The sequence below is a fragment of the Oncorhynchus keta genome, chromosome 27 (assembly GCF_023373465.1).
Source record: "Oncorhynchus keta strain PuntledgeMale-10-30-2019 chromosome 27, Oket_V2, whole genome shotgun sequence".
Lineage (NCBI taxonomy): Eukaryota > Metazoa > Chordata > Actinopteri > Salmoniformes > Salmonidae > Oncorhynchus > Oncorhynchus keta.
Genome location: NC_068447.1, coordinates 25,644,755 through 25,661,414, shown reverse-complemented (window position 1 = coordinate 25,661,414; position 16,660 = coordinate 25,644,755). Strand labels below are relative to the sequence as shown.

Sequence of the window (16,660 nt, the reverse complement as noted above, 5' to 3'; positions counted from 1 at the left end):
TGGTTTACTGTTTCCTACATTGGTGAATAATAGTGAACACATCAAAACTATGAAATAACACAATGCAATGATGTAGTAATGAAAAAAGTAGCCACCCTTTGCCTTGATGCCAGCTTTGCGCAGTCTTGGCATTCTCTCAACCAGCTTCACCTGGAATGCGTTTCCAACAGTCTTGAAGGAGTTCCCATATATGCTGAGCACTTGTTGACTGCTTTTCTTTCACTCTGGTCCAACTCATCCCAAACCATCTCAATTGGTTTGAGGTCAGGTGGTTGAGGAGGTCAGGTCAACTCCATCACTCTCCTTGGTCAAATAGCCCTTGGAGGTGTGTTGGGTCATTGTCCTGTTGAAAAACAAATGACAGTCCCACTAAGTGCAAACCAGATGGGATGGTGTATCGCTGCAGAATGCTGCGGTAGCCATGCTGGTTAAGTGTGCCATGAATTCTAAATAAATCACTGAGTGTCACCAGCAAAGCACCATCACACACCCCCTCCATGCTTCACAGTGGAAACGACACAAGCAGAGATCATCCGTTCACCTATTCTGCATCCACCTATTCTGGAACCAAAAATCTCAAATTTGGACTCATAAGACCAAAGGACAGATTTCCACTTGGGATGCACAATATATCGGTGAGCATATCAAAATCAGACGATATTAGCTAAAAATGTCAACATCGGTATTGGCCGATGTGCAAAATCGATGTCAAGCTGACGTGCATACCTATATAACAAAGGTACATGACGTAATGACACCAAGTAACATTTTGCGCTGTCAGTGCAACACAGCATTCCTAAACTAGCCCACAATGTCTGCTGTGTGGATCGAGCAGTCAACAAGTCAAGCAGTCATTTGAAAACAAGAGTAACAACATTTCAGCGAGACAACTCAAAGGTGAAATCCATTAAAGCCAAGATAATGGAATTCATTGCCCTTGAAAATCAACCGTTTTCTGTTGTGGGTGATGTTGGTTTTCGCAGACTGGTCGAGCACCGGTTAACACTACCAAGTGAGCTATTTTTCAGATGTTGCCCTACCGGAGTTACACAGTAATAGCGTCACTGCTATTAGCTTCATGACATACATACTATAGAACTCCGTATGGGTCTTTGCGTGTCAAAAAATATACAGTAGCACTGTCAAAAGCTGTACAACAAAGTCAGCAAACAACGGCCATGCACGATGTCATTACAACACCGTGTTGGTAATAAAGCATAATTTGTTCGACCGCGACTTCTGAGGTAGCTAGCTTTAGCTTGGTACCTAGCACCAATAAAACCAGCCTGAAAACAATGACCAGTAGAAACTGCAGTCATTTTCATTATTCTTAGCAATGATTTAGGAATCCTTGTAAGTACTAGCTAGGTTGCCACTTGTTGTTTGCCTATTGAAATTGAACTTCAGTTCATAAAAATAAATAGCTAGCTGTGTACAGCTTACAGACGGTAGGCAATTAAGGTCACAGTAATGAAAACTTAGGACACTAAAGAGGCCTTTCTACTGACTCTGAAAAACACCAAAAGAATGATGTTCAACTGCGTGAACGTGCCTGAGGCATGAGAACTGCAGATGTGGCCAGGGCAATAAATTGCAATGTCCGTACTATGAGACGCCTTAGATAGGGATACAGGGAGACCGGATGGACAGCTGATCGCCCTCGCAGTGGCAGACCACGTGTAACATCACCTGCAGAGGATCGGTACATCCGAACATCACACTTGCGGGACAGGTACAGGATGGCAACAACAACTGCCCGAGTTACACCAGATTAACTGTATGTCTAATTTACAAGCCTCTGTAGTAAACAGCAAGTCCTGCTTGACATTCACATTTTCTACGGGATGAATGAGGGAGGAATACTTGATCAGAAATGGTCGTTGTTTGATGTTATGGACATGGGGGGATGCACGGTTTTTGAACACCCAAGTGATGTCTCTTTCTTGTCATGACATGACATAATGCTCATAGTCTTGTCTATGAGCTAGATGCATCTTTTTTTTAATGATTGTCTGATTCTGAATTCAAACTTGGCTTGTGTATAACTGGTACAGGGCGTTAGTGCGGCCCAGCCAGTGAACTAGAATGATTAATTATATTTCTATGGGCTCAGGTAGGCCCAGTGTTAGCAAGCGTCATGTAGTGAGCTACTGTCCGTGATTTACATCAGGTGATGTGATTTCACAGGCGGTTATTTTTTATTTTTTTATTTTTCACCTTTATTTAACCAGGTAGGCTAGTTGAGAACAAGTTCTCATTTGCAACTGCGACCTGGCCAAGATAAAGCATAGCAGTGTAAACAGACAACACAGAGTTACACATGGAGTAAACAATTAACAAGTCAATAACACAGTAGAAAAAAAGGGGAGTCTATATACAATGTGTGCAAAAGGCATGAGGAGGTAGGCGAATAATTATGGTGATGTGATTTCACAGGCGGTTATTTAAAGATGGTAGCTATTTATTTATTTTATTTTTTAATTTAAGGACCCCTTTAGATATATTCAGTACCAGTCAAAAGTTTGGACACAGCTACTCAAAGGTTTTACTTAATGGTTTACTGTTTCCTACATTGGTGAATAATAGTGAACACATCAAAACTATGAAATAACACAATGCAATGATGTAGTAACGAAAAAAGTAGCCACCCTTTGCCTTGATGCCAGCTTTGCGCAGTCTTGGCATTCTCTCAACCAGCTTCACCTGGAATGCATTTCCAACAGTCCGTATGGGTCTTTGCGTGTCAAAAAATATGCAGTAGCACTGTCAAAAGCTGTACAACAAAGTCAGCAAACACCGGGCATGAACGATGTGTTTACAATACCGCGTTGGTAATAAAGCATAATTTGTTCGACCGCGACTTCTGAGGTAGCTAGCTTTAGCTTGGTACCTAGCTCCAATACAACCAGCCTGAAAACAATGACCAATAGAAACTGCAGTCATTTTCATTATTCTTAGCAATGATTTAGGAATCCTTGTAAGTATTAGCTAGGTTGCCACTTGTTGTTTGCCTATTGAAATTGAACTTCAGTTCATAAAAATAAATAGCTAGCTGTGTACAGCTTACAGACGGTAGGCAATTAAGGTCACAGCAATGAAAACTTAGGACACTAAAGAGGCCTTTCTACTGACTCTGGAAAAACACCAAAAGAAAGATGTTCAACTGCGTGAACGTGCCTGAGGCATGAGAACTGCAGATGTGGCCAGGGCAATAAATTGCAATGTGAGACGCCTTAGATAGGGATACAGGGAGACAGGATGGACAGCTGATCGCCCTCGCAGTGGCAGACCACGTGGTACAACACCGGCAGAGGATCGGTACATCCGAACATCACACTTGCGGGACAGGTACAGGATGGCAACAACAACTGCCCGAGTTACACCAGGAACACACAATCCCTCTATTAGTGCTTAGACTGTCCGCAATAGGCCTAGAGAGGCTGGACTGAGGGCTTGTAGGCCTGTGGTAAGGCAGGTCCTCACCAGACATCACCAGCAACAACGTCGCCTATGGGCACAAACCCACCGTCGCTGGACCAGACAGGACTGGCAAAAAGTGCTCTTCATTGATGGGTAGCAGTTTTGTCTCACCCGGGGTGATGGTCGGATTCGTGTTTATCGTCGAAGGAATGAGCGTTACACCGAGGCCTGTACTCTGGAGCGGGATCGTTTTGGAGGTGGAGGGTCCGTCATGGTCTGGGGTGGTGTGTCACAGCATCATCGGACTGAGCTTGTAGTCATTGCAGGAAATCTCAAAGCTGTGCGTCACAGGGAAGACCACCACCTCCCTCATGTGGTACCCTTCCTGCAGGCTCATCCTGACATGACCCTCCAGCATGACAATGCCATCAGCCATACTGCTCGTTCTGTGCGTTATTTCCTGCAACACAGAAATGCCAGTGTTCTGCCATGGCCAGCGACGAGTCCGGATCTCAATCCCATTAAGCACGTCTTTGACCTGTTGGATCGCAGGGTGAGGGCTAGGGCCATTCACCCCTGAAATGTCCGGGAGCTTGCAGGTACCTTGGTGGACGAGTGGGGTAACATCTCACAGCAAGAACTGGTAAATCTGGTACAGTCCATGAGGAGGAGATTCACTGCAGTACTTAATGCAGCTGGTGGCCACACCAGATACTGGCTTTGTTCAGGAACACATTATTCCATTTCTGTTAGTCACATGTCTGTGAAACTTGTTCAGTTTATGTCTCCGATGTTTAATTTTATGTTCATACAAATATTTACACTGGATTTTTTCAGAAAATAAATACAGTTGACAGCGAGAGGACAATTTATTTTGGCTGAGTTTAGTAATCTAGCGAACTATAGCTACTGAAACAGATTGTCGTTTTGCTATGTTTTTGGGGAAGAACATTGATTGTGTCCATGAGCTAGCTATTTTTTTCATGACCAGCACTGTAGTTTCGCGAGACAACTTCACCAGCATCATAGAACACGTATCGATGAATCGTTTTGATTCTTGACACGTCAAGTAGGGTCTTTTGACATGTCAAATAGTATATTTTTTGACACGCAAAGACCCAAACAGCGGTCCATAGAAATGCTGGTTGAGAATTAAACAACTGAACAAATGAACAGCAAACCAGCATAGCAAATAAGTGAATGATGGCCGATTAATTATGGCCGATTTCGGATGACGATAATGGTCGATTACAAAACAATCCACAAGGAGATTGCATGGCAGGCTGACCACCTGTTACGCGTGTGCAGCATCAGAAGGACCTTGTGGCTGCAAGGAGCCAAGGTAAGTTGCTAGCTAGCATTAAACTTAACTTATTGAAAACAATTAATCTTCACAGAATCACGAGTTAACTACACATGGTTGATATATTACTAGGTTAACTAGCTTGTCCTGCGTTGCATATAATCAAAGCAGTGCTTGTTAATTTACCATCGAATCACAGCCTACTTCAACTTCGCCAAACTGGTGATGATTTAACAAAAGCACATTCACGAAAAAAGCACAATTGTTGCACAAATGTACCTAACCATGAACACCAATGCCCTTCTTAAAATCAATACACAGAATTATATATTTTTAAACCTGCATATTTAGTTAAAATAAATCCATGTTAGCAGGCAGTATTATCTAGGAAATTTGTGTCACTTCTCTTGCGTTCGGTGCAAGCAGAGTCAGGGTATATGCAGCAGTTTGGGCCGCCTGGCTCTTTGCAAACTGTGAAGACCATTTCTTCCTAACAAAGACCGTAATTAATTTGCCAGAATTTTACATAATTATGACATAACATTGAAGGTTGTGTAATGTAACAGCAATATCTAGACTTAGGGTTGCCACCCGTTCGATAAATTTCGAAACAGTTCTGTATTTCACTGAAAGAATAAACATTATTTTTTAAATTATAGTTTCCGGATTTGACCATATTAATGACCAAAGGCTCGAATTTCTGTTTATTTATTATATTATAATTAAGTCTATGATTTGATATTTGATAAAGCACTGAGCGGTGGTAGGCAGCAGCAGGCTCGTAAGCATTCAAACTGCACTTTACCGCAGCTCTTAGCAATGCTTGAAGCACAGCACTGTTTATGACCTCAAGCCTATCAACTCCCGAGATTAGGCTGGCAATACTAAAGTGCCTAAAACAACATCCAATAGTCAAGGTTATATGAAATAGAAATGGTGTAGAGAGACACGTATTGCACTTTTACTTTCTTCTCAACACTGTTTTTGCATTATTTAAACCAAATTGAACATGTTTCATTATTTATTTGAGACAATTGATTTTAGTTATGTATTATGTTAAGTTAAAATAAGTATTCATTCAGTATTGTTGTAATTGTCATTATTACAAATATATTTAAAAAAAGAAAAGAGCACTTTTTTGGTCCTCCAATTATCGGAATCGACATTGAAAAATCATAATCGGTCGACCTCTAACTAGAATGCTTAACGTTTTTAAAATCGGTTATCTGTATTGTTTTTTTTGGCAAGGGAAATATCAGGTATCGGACAAAATTGTCATATCGGTGCATCACTAATTTCCACAACTGATTGTCTCAAATGCATTAAGATGTAAAGAAATTCCACAAAGACATTTTCAACAAGGCACACCTGTTAATTGAAATGCATTCCAAGTGACTACCTCATGAAGCTGGTTGCAGTGCGCACTAACCAAGGTTGCCAGGTGCACAGTGTTTCCTCCGACACATTGGTGCGGCTGGCTTCCGGTTGGATGCGCGCTGTGTTAAGCAGCAGTGCGGCTTGGTTGGGTTGTGTATCGGAGGACGCATGACTTTCAACCTTCGTCTCTCCCGAGCCAGTACGGGAGTTGTAGCGGTGAGACAAAATAGTAGCTACTAAAACAATTGGATACCACAAAAAAGGGGTAAAATTCAAAAATTCACAAAAAAAATATTGAGTTTGGCCTTTACTAATATAGCCCATAGAAAAGCATTGAATAACACATTCAGAAATGGCAAAACAGGCAGTCCTAAAAATAAATCGTACGGCATTCGTGGTTTCTTTGCAGCAATTCGACCATGAAGGCCTGATTCACGCAGTCTCCTGTGAACAGTTTATGTTGAGATGCGTCTGTTACTTTGCCATGGGTGGCTAATTCGGGGCTCCCGAGTGACGAAGCGGTCTAAGGCACTGCATCTCAGTCCAAGAGGGGTCACTACAGTCCCTTGTTCGAATCCAGGCTGTATCACATCCGGCCATGATTGGGAGTCCCATATGGCGGCACACAATTGGCTCAGTGTTGCCCAGGCTTTACCAGGACAGGCCATCATTATAAATAATAATTTGTTAACTGACTTGCCTAGTTAAATAAAAGTACAACACATTTTTTACATTAAAAAAAAATGTCTTTCTTACAGTTGAAGTCAGAGGTTTACATACACCTTAGCCAAATACATTTAATTTTGACACCTAAGTAGTAGGTTACAACATCGTTTACAGAAATTCCAGAACTCACTGTGTTTTTAAGTGCTAAATATTGGTAAAATTTCACATTTTGCAATATTCAAAACCAAACATGACACTTGAGAGAATTGCTCTACTCTATGTAGGGTTACTGGAACTTGATTTTCATTTCTCAAAAACAGGGTTGTCAGCCCACTGGGAAATCTTCACCTCCTTATCACATACAGTTGAAGTCGGAAGTTTACATACACCTTAGCCAAATACATTTAAACTCAGTTTTTCACAATTCCTGACATTTAATCCTAGTAAATATTCCCTGTCTTAGGTCAGTTAGGATCACCACTTAAGTTTAAGAATGTGAAATGTCAAAATAATAGTAGAGTGATTTATTTCAGCTTTTATTTATTTCATCACATTCCCAGTGGGTCAGAAGTTTTCATACACTCAATTAGTATTTGGTAGCATTGCCTTTAAATTGTTTAACTTGGGTCAAATGTTGCGGGTAGCCTACCACAGGCTTCCTACAATAAGTTGGGTGAATTTTTGCCCATTCCTCCTGATGGAGCTGGTGTAACTGAGTCAGGTTTGTAGGCTTCCTTGCTCGCACACGCTTTTTCAGTTCTGCCCACACAAATGTCCTATAGGATTGAGGTCAGGGCTTTGTGATGGCCACTCCAATACCTTGACTTTGTTGTCCTTATGCCAATTTGCCACAACTTTGGAAGTATGTTAATTTGGAAGACCCATTTGTGACCAAGCTTTAACTTCCTGACTGATGTCTTGAGATGTTGCTTCAAAATATCCACATAATTTTCCTGCCTCATGATGCTGCCACCCCTGTGCTTCACGGTTGGGATGGTATTCTTCGGCTTGCAAGCATCCCCCCTTTTCCTCCAAACATATGTCCAAACAGTTCTATTTTTGTTTCATCAGACCAGAAGACATTTCTCCAAAAAGTATGATCTTTGTCCCCATGTGTAGTTGCAAACTGTATTCTGGCGGTTTTGGCTTCTTCCTTGCTTTCAGGTTATGTCGATGTAGGACTCGTTTTACTTTCACAAGGTCTTTTGCTGTTGTTCTGGGATTGATTTGCACTTTTCGCACCAAAGTACGTTAATCTCTAGGAGACAGAACGCGTTTCCTTCCTGAGCGTTATGACTGCTGCGTGGTCCCATGGTGTTTATACTTGCATACTATTGTTTGTACAGATGAATGTGGTACCTTCAGTGGTTTGGACATTGCGTTTGGAAATTGCTTATAACCAGACTTGGAGGTCTACAATTCTTTTTTCTGAGGTCTTGGCCGATTTCTTTTGATTTTCCCATGACGTTGAGCAGAGAGGCACTCAGTTTGAAGGTAGTCCGTGAAATACATCTACATGTACACCTCCAATTGACACAAATGATTTCAATTAGGCTATTAGAAGCTTCAAAAGCCATGACATAATTTTCTGGATTTTTCCAAGCTGTTTAAAGGCACAGTCAACTTAGTGTATGTACATTTCTGACACACTGAAATTGTGATAACAGTTAATTATTTGTGAATTAATCTGTAAGCAATTGTTGGAAAAATTCCTTGTCATGCACAAAGTAGATGTCCTAACCAACTTGCCAAAACTATAGTTTAACAAGAAATTTGTGCAGTGGTTGAAAATCGAGTTTTAAAGACTCCAACCTAAGTGTATGTAAACTTCTGACTTCAACTGTATATCTAGGAGATATAAGAAAGCTAAGGAAAATATTTACTTTTTGTGGGTGGGGCACTCTAACTACCTTTTTGTACTTCCATTAATTGTTTTAAAACTGGTACTGGTTACAGTCAGACAAGTCCTGTGACAATTGTAGGTGTTGCAAAACGATGAACATCGTGTTTGTTGGAATCTCCCCTTTCCACAGTGGGATTCCGTTAGTTTGTATCCTATACGGTACGGACGCTACAAACAGATGTTGGCACATCAATTACTGACTTCAGATGAGTCCCGTGATGTTTATAGAGCAAAACGGAGAACACCATTGTGATAATCTATTTTCCATATTAGTTTGTTGGCCAAACCGTTCTGACACTACAGACGTTTTTGTGAGAAGACCTATTTTCAGGATGTCTCATGGTCTGACAAACACCACTGTAGCTTGCCCACCTTCCACCGCAGATGCGGAAGGCCGACATCGGTGGATGTGTTGAATTGAGACGCAGCCCATGCAAGACTGATATGTCTAGCTTAAACTGACAGATTTTGATTGGGATGTTTTGTTACCTATGCTGATGCACCCATGTGTCAATGGACTTAACGATTAATGCAAAGTGATGGACTGCTCTTCAAGTCTCTCGAAGTGTAAATGTGCTTCATTTCAATCAACAGCATTTCTGGTAGATTGGATAACATTTGTATTTCTTAATTTGACAGGTCTACCATGGAGGGCTTTATGGATATCAATGAGATCCATGACATCACTGGCACTGATACAGGTATTACCTTAACTATTTTCCTTCCCCTTTTAGTCTAAATGTAATGGACTGTGCGTTAGCTGTCCAAATAATGCGATTGGATGGAGATGATGATACATTTTCTGTCATTGTTTTTCTATCCTTGCTGTTCTCCTTGGTGTAGAGGAGCACAGAATAGATGCAGAGCGGGTGGAGGGGGCCGAGAGGAGTGCTCGGCCGACCATCAGCGAGTTCAAAAAGACCTGGGGCTTCAGGCGGACCACGGTTGCCAGAAGAGAGTTTGTGGGATTGGATGAGATTGAAGATCCAGAATCTCCACCCCTACCCACACGTCGGGGCAGAGGCCGCCCAGCCAAGACCTATTCAAGACGTGGGCGAGGGGGGAGAAGAAGCGTCCCAGCAGACCTGGAGTACTCTGGAACGGCCTCCCCAATTCCAATGGACACAGAGCCTTCCTCAGATACCCAAGAGCCCTGCCCAGGTGGCAGCCTAGATCCCACCTCTTGGCAGGACTTTGGATCTGCATTTGGCACTGCTTTTTCTCTACTTGGGGAGAAGGAGGAGGACTACATGCCCATGACTGCTCCTGCCCAAACTATGGCTGCCCCTGCCCCTAGCTATGGGGCTAGTAGGGTCGTGGAAGTTGCCTCCAGTATTGAGGAGGACAGTGATGAGCTGACCCTGAAGCAGCTCCAGGAGCGGCTGAGCACTAGGGGGAGAGGGGAGTCCAGGGGGAGGGGGGTCAGAGGGAGGGGGAGGGGAAGAGGGAGAGGGAGAGGTAGAGGACGTGGTAGAGGTAGGGGGCGTGGGAGGGGAGGGGTGTAGAGCCAGAGTCGAGCACTGCGGATGAAGAGGAGGTTATTTTTGTAAATGAGTTGGAACCGCAGCAGGTGCATCAGCCTCAGGAGGAAAGGGAGAGGAGTCCTGAGAATGTTGTGGTAGAGTCTCAAAGCCCTTCTCCTTCTCAACAGTCGAGCTCAGACTCTATGCCTCCTCTTGAGTCTGATCCAGAAACAACAGAAGAAAAGGTTAGCCAAAATGATAATGTAACAGAGGCAAAGGACGAGGTGGAAGAGGAGGAGAGGATCGAGGAAGAAAAGTCGGAGTATTCTAGCATATCGGATAGTGAGGGCTACAACCCCCATGCCCTTTACTGCATCTGTCGACAGAGGCACAACAAAAGGTATGTGTGTAGCATTGTCCTGGATGGTATTCATCTGTGAAAACAAGCAAGCCGTATGTTTTTGGTTTAGCAACTCTACGTCTCGGCTCTTTCCATCTGCCACACGTCTATTTCTAAATTGTCTGTGGTTGTTGATTTTAGTTGTTGTTCTTTAGCTGACATTTTCTTATTGCTCTTCTGATTCCTTATCCAGGTTCATGATCTCCTGCGACAATTGTCTGGAGTGGTTCCATGGCGACTGCGTTGGCGTCAGCGAGATTCAAGGCCGAAAGCTTGAGAGGAGTGGACGAGACTGGATCTGCGCCACTTGCACCAACAAGAGCCAGAGCCAGCCAGACCCCCAGCAGAGCTCCCCTGACTGCCTGACACTGCCCTACTCGGGGGAGGAGGAGATTGTACATGAGGAGCAGGCCAGCGAGGTGAGAACAATAACAAAAAAACACTGATTCCTTTGCTAGCAAGCAAGGAAATAAATTGTAGTTGTGGTGTTATATGGCTTTCCTTGCTTTGTACGGCACAAACTTGACTACATTTTAACCATGGTGTTTATTTGCATGTTTGAAATGTGTGCTGACGTGAGTCTGGTCCTAGGAGGCTGTGGTGCAGGAGGTGACAGAGATGGTTGCTGAGGCTGAGATGGAGTTGGACGGTTCCCTACCCCAGTGCATAGGCTCAGGGTGCAGTAAGCACGCTCTGCCCGACTCCGTTTACTGCGGCACAGACTGCATCCTGCGGCACGCGGCTGCCACTATGAAGACGCTCTCCAACTCCAAAGAGACTAAAACCAAGCAACGCCCACAGAGGAGAGCAGCAGCCAAACTCGGCCCTAAGGTAACCCGTGGTTCAAAATAGGTTGTTTTGGTTAAGAGACTGCCTAAGATTTTTTTTCTTCTTCTGCATGTTGTCCTTGTTTTGTTTTGGTGAAGAATGTATGTTGAGATTGTTACCTTTTGAAATGGATATAGCTGACACCTGACACAGTCACTCACATAGTATGAGTACATTTAACCCCAAATAAGCTGATGTCGACCTCTCTGAATATTTTGACCTCAGGGTCAGAGGTCAGCTAGGATGCCCCAGAGGTTGTTGGCAGAGCGGCCCGAAGAGGAGGGTGAGGAAGAGGAGGCTGAAGAAGTTGAGGACAAGGAAGCTGACACATCTACCTTATCCTGTGACCCTAGTCTCACTGCAGTACAGGCCACATCCATAGAATCACCTATGTTTTACAAGTCGAGTATGTATCACTCACAGCACATGCATATCCAACACATACAGAATACTTTCACTCAGTTGGCATTCATCAGACACCAGCTATAATGTTACCTATACCATCCACAATCTGTAGGTGTAGGGAGACAAGGTTATTTGCAGGGGTCATCAGCAATGGGTAAGTGTACACATTTTGGCAACTTTATAAAATGTTTTCCTTCAACTAGTTGAACAGGAAACGTTGAAAAAGAACAGAAACCAAACCAATTAACAATCCAAATGAAATGTCCTCAGTTCCCAAATGGTAGAACGTTTATTATAGTCTGGTTGAGACGCTTCTACTTCAATACCACCATCTTTCTACAGTCAATATTTTAATAGTTGCCAATGTTTTGATTTGACAAATATTGAAACCGGTACGTTAGTTCACTGACAGCCTTACATGGCAACAACATAACTACAAGGTGCAGGCTGAAATTAGGTGAGTCTGTCTTAAAAAAAATGTTTTATTTGTTAGGAAATACAGTGGAAGTATGTTTTGAAAAAGAAAATAGGGTACACAAGTTGTTCAGATAAAAAATCACTGTTTGATGGAAAGCGCAAAAAAAATTGGTTTTAGTTCTCAGAAGAAAAAAAAACATGAAACAAAATGAATGCTCGGTCACTATGGTCCAAAAACAAGGTCTCTCCGGTCATCCAGTAGTGCCTGGTATAGGAAATAGTTTAGTTCAACAATGGATGAAAAACCGTTGACATAGCAATAGCACATTTTCTTCCTCTCAAAGATGGCAACCGAATGCAAGCTACAGACCAGTTGAGCTTTTGGAGGAACTGGTTTCAATTCTTTGCAATGGTGTTTGAACTGTGACTCGGGGTGGAAAACTGAAGAGAATCATCCAGTCTTATAAGATTTATAGAGCAATGTTCACCAGTTAATAGCAAAGGCCAAGGTTTGCTTTGGGTAGTGTAAACCCTTGGCTAAAGTTCAAGCTTCCACTTCTCAACAATCACTGATTTTGGCTAGACACATCTGTACAGTTGGCACATTGCAATGGTCTCTGTTTTTCCTACTCTCTTCTTCTGCGCTGTTCACAATATTGCTTTCACGTAACATGTGTTTTGATATCAGTGCTCATGGAGGAGGGGACGAGCACCACGTTGCCAACTTGAAACTTTTTTTATAATGAAGAATTTAGAATTTGTATCTTAAACAAGGTGCAGTGTCATACCATACTTGCACACACGGGACACCAAAACACACACATCCATATTGTACATTCAGACTCGGATCAGTGCTCATGGAGGAGAGGGGACTATTGAGATGCATCCCTTGTCCTTAGTCTTAATAGATTGCGCTCATCCTCTTGAGCTACATTGCGTTAGCTATAAACCACTTCTACAGGGCTGTGCTGTTTTAAAGGCCCAATGCAGCTGTATCAAATAATTTCTGGTTAACAATTAAGTACCTTACTGTAATGGGTTCCCATTTAAAATGGTCGAAAATATAAACGCAACATGCGACAATTTACAGTTCATATAAGGAAATCAGTCAATTGAAATACATTAATCAGGTCCGAATCTGGATTTCACATGACTGGGAATATGCTTTTGTTGGTCAGAGATTACTTTAAAAAAGGTAGTGGCGTGCTTCAGAACCATTCGGTATCTGGTGTGACCCCCCATTTGCCTCCTGCAGCACGACACATCTCTTTCGCACAGAGTTAATCGGACTGTTGATTGTGTCCTTTGGAATGTTGTCCCACTTCTGGATATTGGCAGGAACTGGAACACGCTGTCATACACGTCAATCCAGAGCATCCCAAGCATTATCAATGGGTGACATGTCTGGTGAGTATGCAGGCCATGGAAGAACTGGGACATTTTCAGCTTCCAGAAATTGTGTACAGAGCCTTACGTTATGGGGCCATGCATTATCATGCTGAAACATAAAGGTGATGACATCAATGGGCCCTCAGGATCTCGTCACGGTATCTCTGTGCATTCGAACTGCCATAGATAAAACGCAATTGTGTTCGTTGTACGTAGTTTCTGCCTGCCGCCCATACCATAACCCCACCGCCACCTTGGGGGACTCTGTTCACAACGTTGACATCAGCAAACCGCTCACCCACACGACGCCATACATGTAGTCTGCGGTTGTGAGGTCGGTTGGACGTACTGTCAAATTCTCTAAAACGACATTGGAGGCAGCTGATGGTAGACAAATGAATATTCAATTATCTTGCAACAGCTATGGTGGACGTTCCTGCAGTCCGCCTGCAAATTGCACACATGAGACCTCTTTGGTGTTGTGACTGCACATTTTAGAGTGGCCTTTTACAGGGTACACCTGTGTAATGATGTTTCATCAGCTTCTTGATATGCCACACCTGTCAGGTGGACGCACTATCTTGACAAAGGAGAAATGCTCACTAACAGGGATGTAAACAAATTAGTAAACAAACTTTGAGAGAAATAAGCATTTTCTGTGTATGGAAAATTTGTAGAATATTTTATTTCAGTTCATAAAACATGGGACCAACACTTTACATATTGTACTGACATTTTAGTTTAGTGTAGTTTTTTTACACAACTTTCTCCAGCAATAATTTTACTAGGACGGTCTGGGAGTGGTCTGAGTGAGGAAGAGGAAAATAGAAAACGAGCTGTAGAGGTTTAGAACTCTCTTTATTGGTCTATTAACTAATTAACTGCATGGCGAAGTCACTTTGGAAAGCCGAAACTCCCACACATCCAAATCTGCTGATTTAGAAGGTCCTGTGTAGATTGTATTTTCAAAAATTAACTATCACAAAATAACACTGATACATTTTTATCACACTTTCACAGTATTAGTGACGTGTCATCAGCTGTTGTACAAAATAATACCAGACACAGGAAAACTGAATTTTGACTGCTCTGGGCCTTTAAAACAATGCATCAGCTATTCATCAATGGAAAGCAGGATCATATTCACCTGAGCCCCAGACACTGCACTATCTATCCTGACATGGGATTTGTTTTCAGAAGCATCTATTCATAAACACTACATTTGTATCTTTGGATTTATGCATGTTTTTTAAAGAAAGCTACCATAGTTGACAATATTTGCTACAAGTTGTCAAGAAGTGCTTGACAGTAACCTGGCCTAGACCCCAAAGTCTAAGCAGAACCCCAGTGGCAAGAAAAAGAAGCCTTGAGATGAACCAGACTGAGGGGAGGCCCATCCTCCTCTGGCTGTACCAGGTAGAAGTTACATACAAATACAATGTATGTTCAAAGAATACGAGCAAAGACAGACCATTTTCTGTATCTGCAAGGCACACACAGTTATTTCTGTTTTGGCCAGATAGTTGTCCATAAAATACTTACAATACTCTAAAGTTTTTGGATATAGACTTTGACACAGCATGATGGGACAGACCAATATGTGGAGGCACCAACAGGTAGGGTGAAGCAAAAAGGGAGGGAATGTGGCAGTAGGGCAGCATCTGGACATGTTGGTGGAAAGCTGTCTATAATGGTAGTAATTGAGTACAGCAAAGGCAGTCCCAGCCAGTACCTTTTCCCATACCAGACCATTCACAACTGTTCACTGCTGTTTAATGTGAACCTGTAATTTCACTTGGATAAGTATAACGGTCTAGATTGATTCATACTTGAGCAAAGTTTTTCCCTCAAAGTGAGTTTGAACTTTCCAGTCTGCTAAAGAAATGTAGATTTTGGACATTGGTTATTGTCACTCGTGTCCAGAGGCAGGACTGGGTCCTCTGCCTTGCCCTCTAGTAATGCTGCCCCTTTATCCAAGCCACTTGGTATTCGAGAGTACCGATGTTCAGCAGTTAGGGTGCGAGTGTCAATCAGTCCTATTCTACACTATTTTTTGACTTACCAGAGACCTTGCAGCAACTGACATGATTGTACAGATTTATTTAGCCAGTGCATTTAACGAGGGGGGAAAATGGTCATACTCGATTAATATTGCAATACATATAATTTGTTCATGAGGAAACACAAACTCAAATAATTCAAAATGGGATTTTTATTTTTTGGGGGCCCCATGTGGTCTTTTTTAAAGGGGAACTGAAGCTCTGCACCCCTTTACATATACCCCCCCAATCTTTATTTCAGACAGGTGGCAAGTAGATGGGTTACAGGTTGGTAGAGGGGAGAACAGGAGGAAAGTGGTGGTTGCAGTGGAATTTGATCCCATGCTGTTCTGGGGGACTGCTGTTCTACGCCACCAGCAGTTGGAACTTAAACTATTGTCAATTGCAGTGTCATACACATACACACACACACACACACACACACACACACACACACACACACACACACACACGCACGCATAAGGAAATGATGCACTAGTCAATCTTTGGCTCACTTTTAGGCTTATGTCTGGCCACACAAATCCTTACTGGACTGATGCTGGCTATACACTACACCTCTGACATTTCTACAGCTCTCACACACAAACCCCAACATGCACACAGACACGGGATACCAACAAACACAGACATATTTTACACTCAGACCAGAGGGAGAGAGGATTCTATGCAAATAGGGACGGGGAGATTTGGAGAGCGGAGCAGTTTTTCAGCTGGAGCATGGAGCTGCTGAGAGGATGTTCAGATGCCATGCAGGATTTCTCCAAGGATCCTGACAAACAATGAATGCCAGATTCATAGATCCATTTCAATGAAGAAGACTGAAGTACACCGCTGGCCAATGCCACTGACATAATCAATACTGCAATGCCTGGCAGATCAGCAGGAGTTGTGAAATTATCCTTCCAATAATTTGGAACATGACCTGAATTATCCTATTAGGATTTGAAATCACTCACAAAAGGATACACTTGCTCCTTTGCTCTACAGTTGGGTTACAGTTTTTGTATTTTGAGTTTATTCAATAACCTG

At 42.6% G+C, this 16,660-nt stretch overlaps 1 protein-coding gene across 1 annotated transcript in view; it reads left to right on the top strand.

The window, feature by feature from the left end:
* The window catches only part of LOC118360284 (death-inducer obliterator 1-like), a 41,748-nt gene that overhangs the window by 2,007 nt on the left and 23,081 nt on the right, over window positions 1–16,660 (top strand). Inside the window, exons 2-7 of the mRNA XM_052482579.1 lie at window positions 9,309–9,370; window positions 9,513–10,090; window positions 10,156–10,532; window positions 10,726–10,951; window positions 11,124–11,363; window positions 11,586–11,766. Of these exons, the coding sequence (XP_052338539.1) occupies window positions 9,316–9,370; window positions 9,513–10,090; window positions 10,156–10,532; window positions 10,726–10,951; window positions 11,124–11,363; window positions 11,586–11,766 (1,657 nt within the window). The 5' untranslated portion in view covers window positions 9,309–9,315. The remainder of the gene's footprint in view (window positions 1–9,308; window positions 9,371–9,512; window positions 10,091–10,155; window positions 10,533–10,725; window positions 10,952–11,123; window positions 11,364–11,585; window positions 11,767–16,660) is intronic.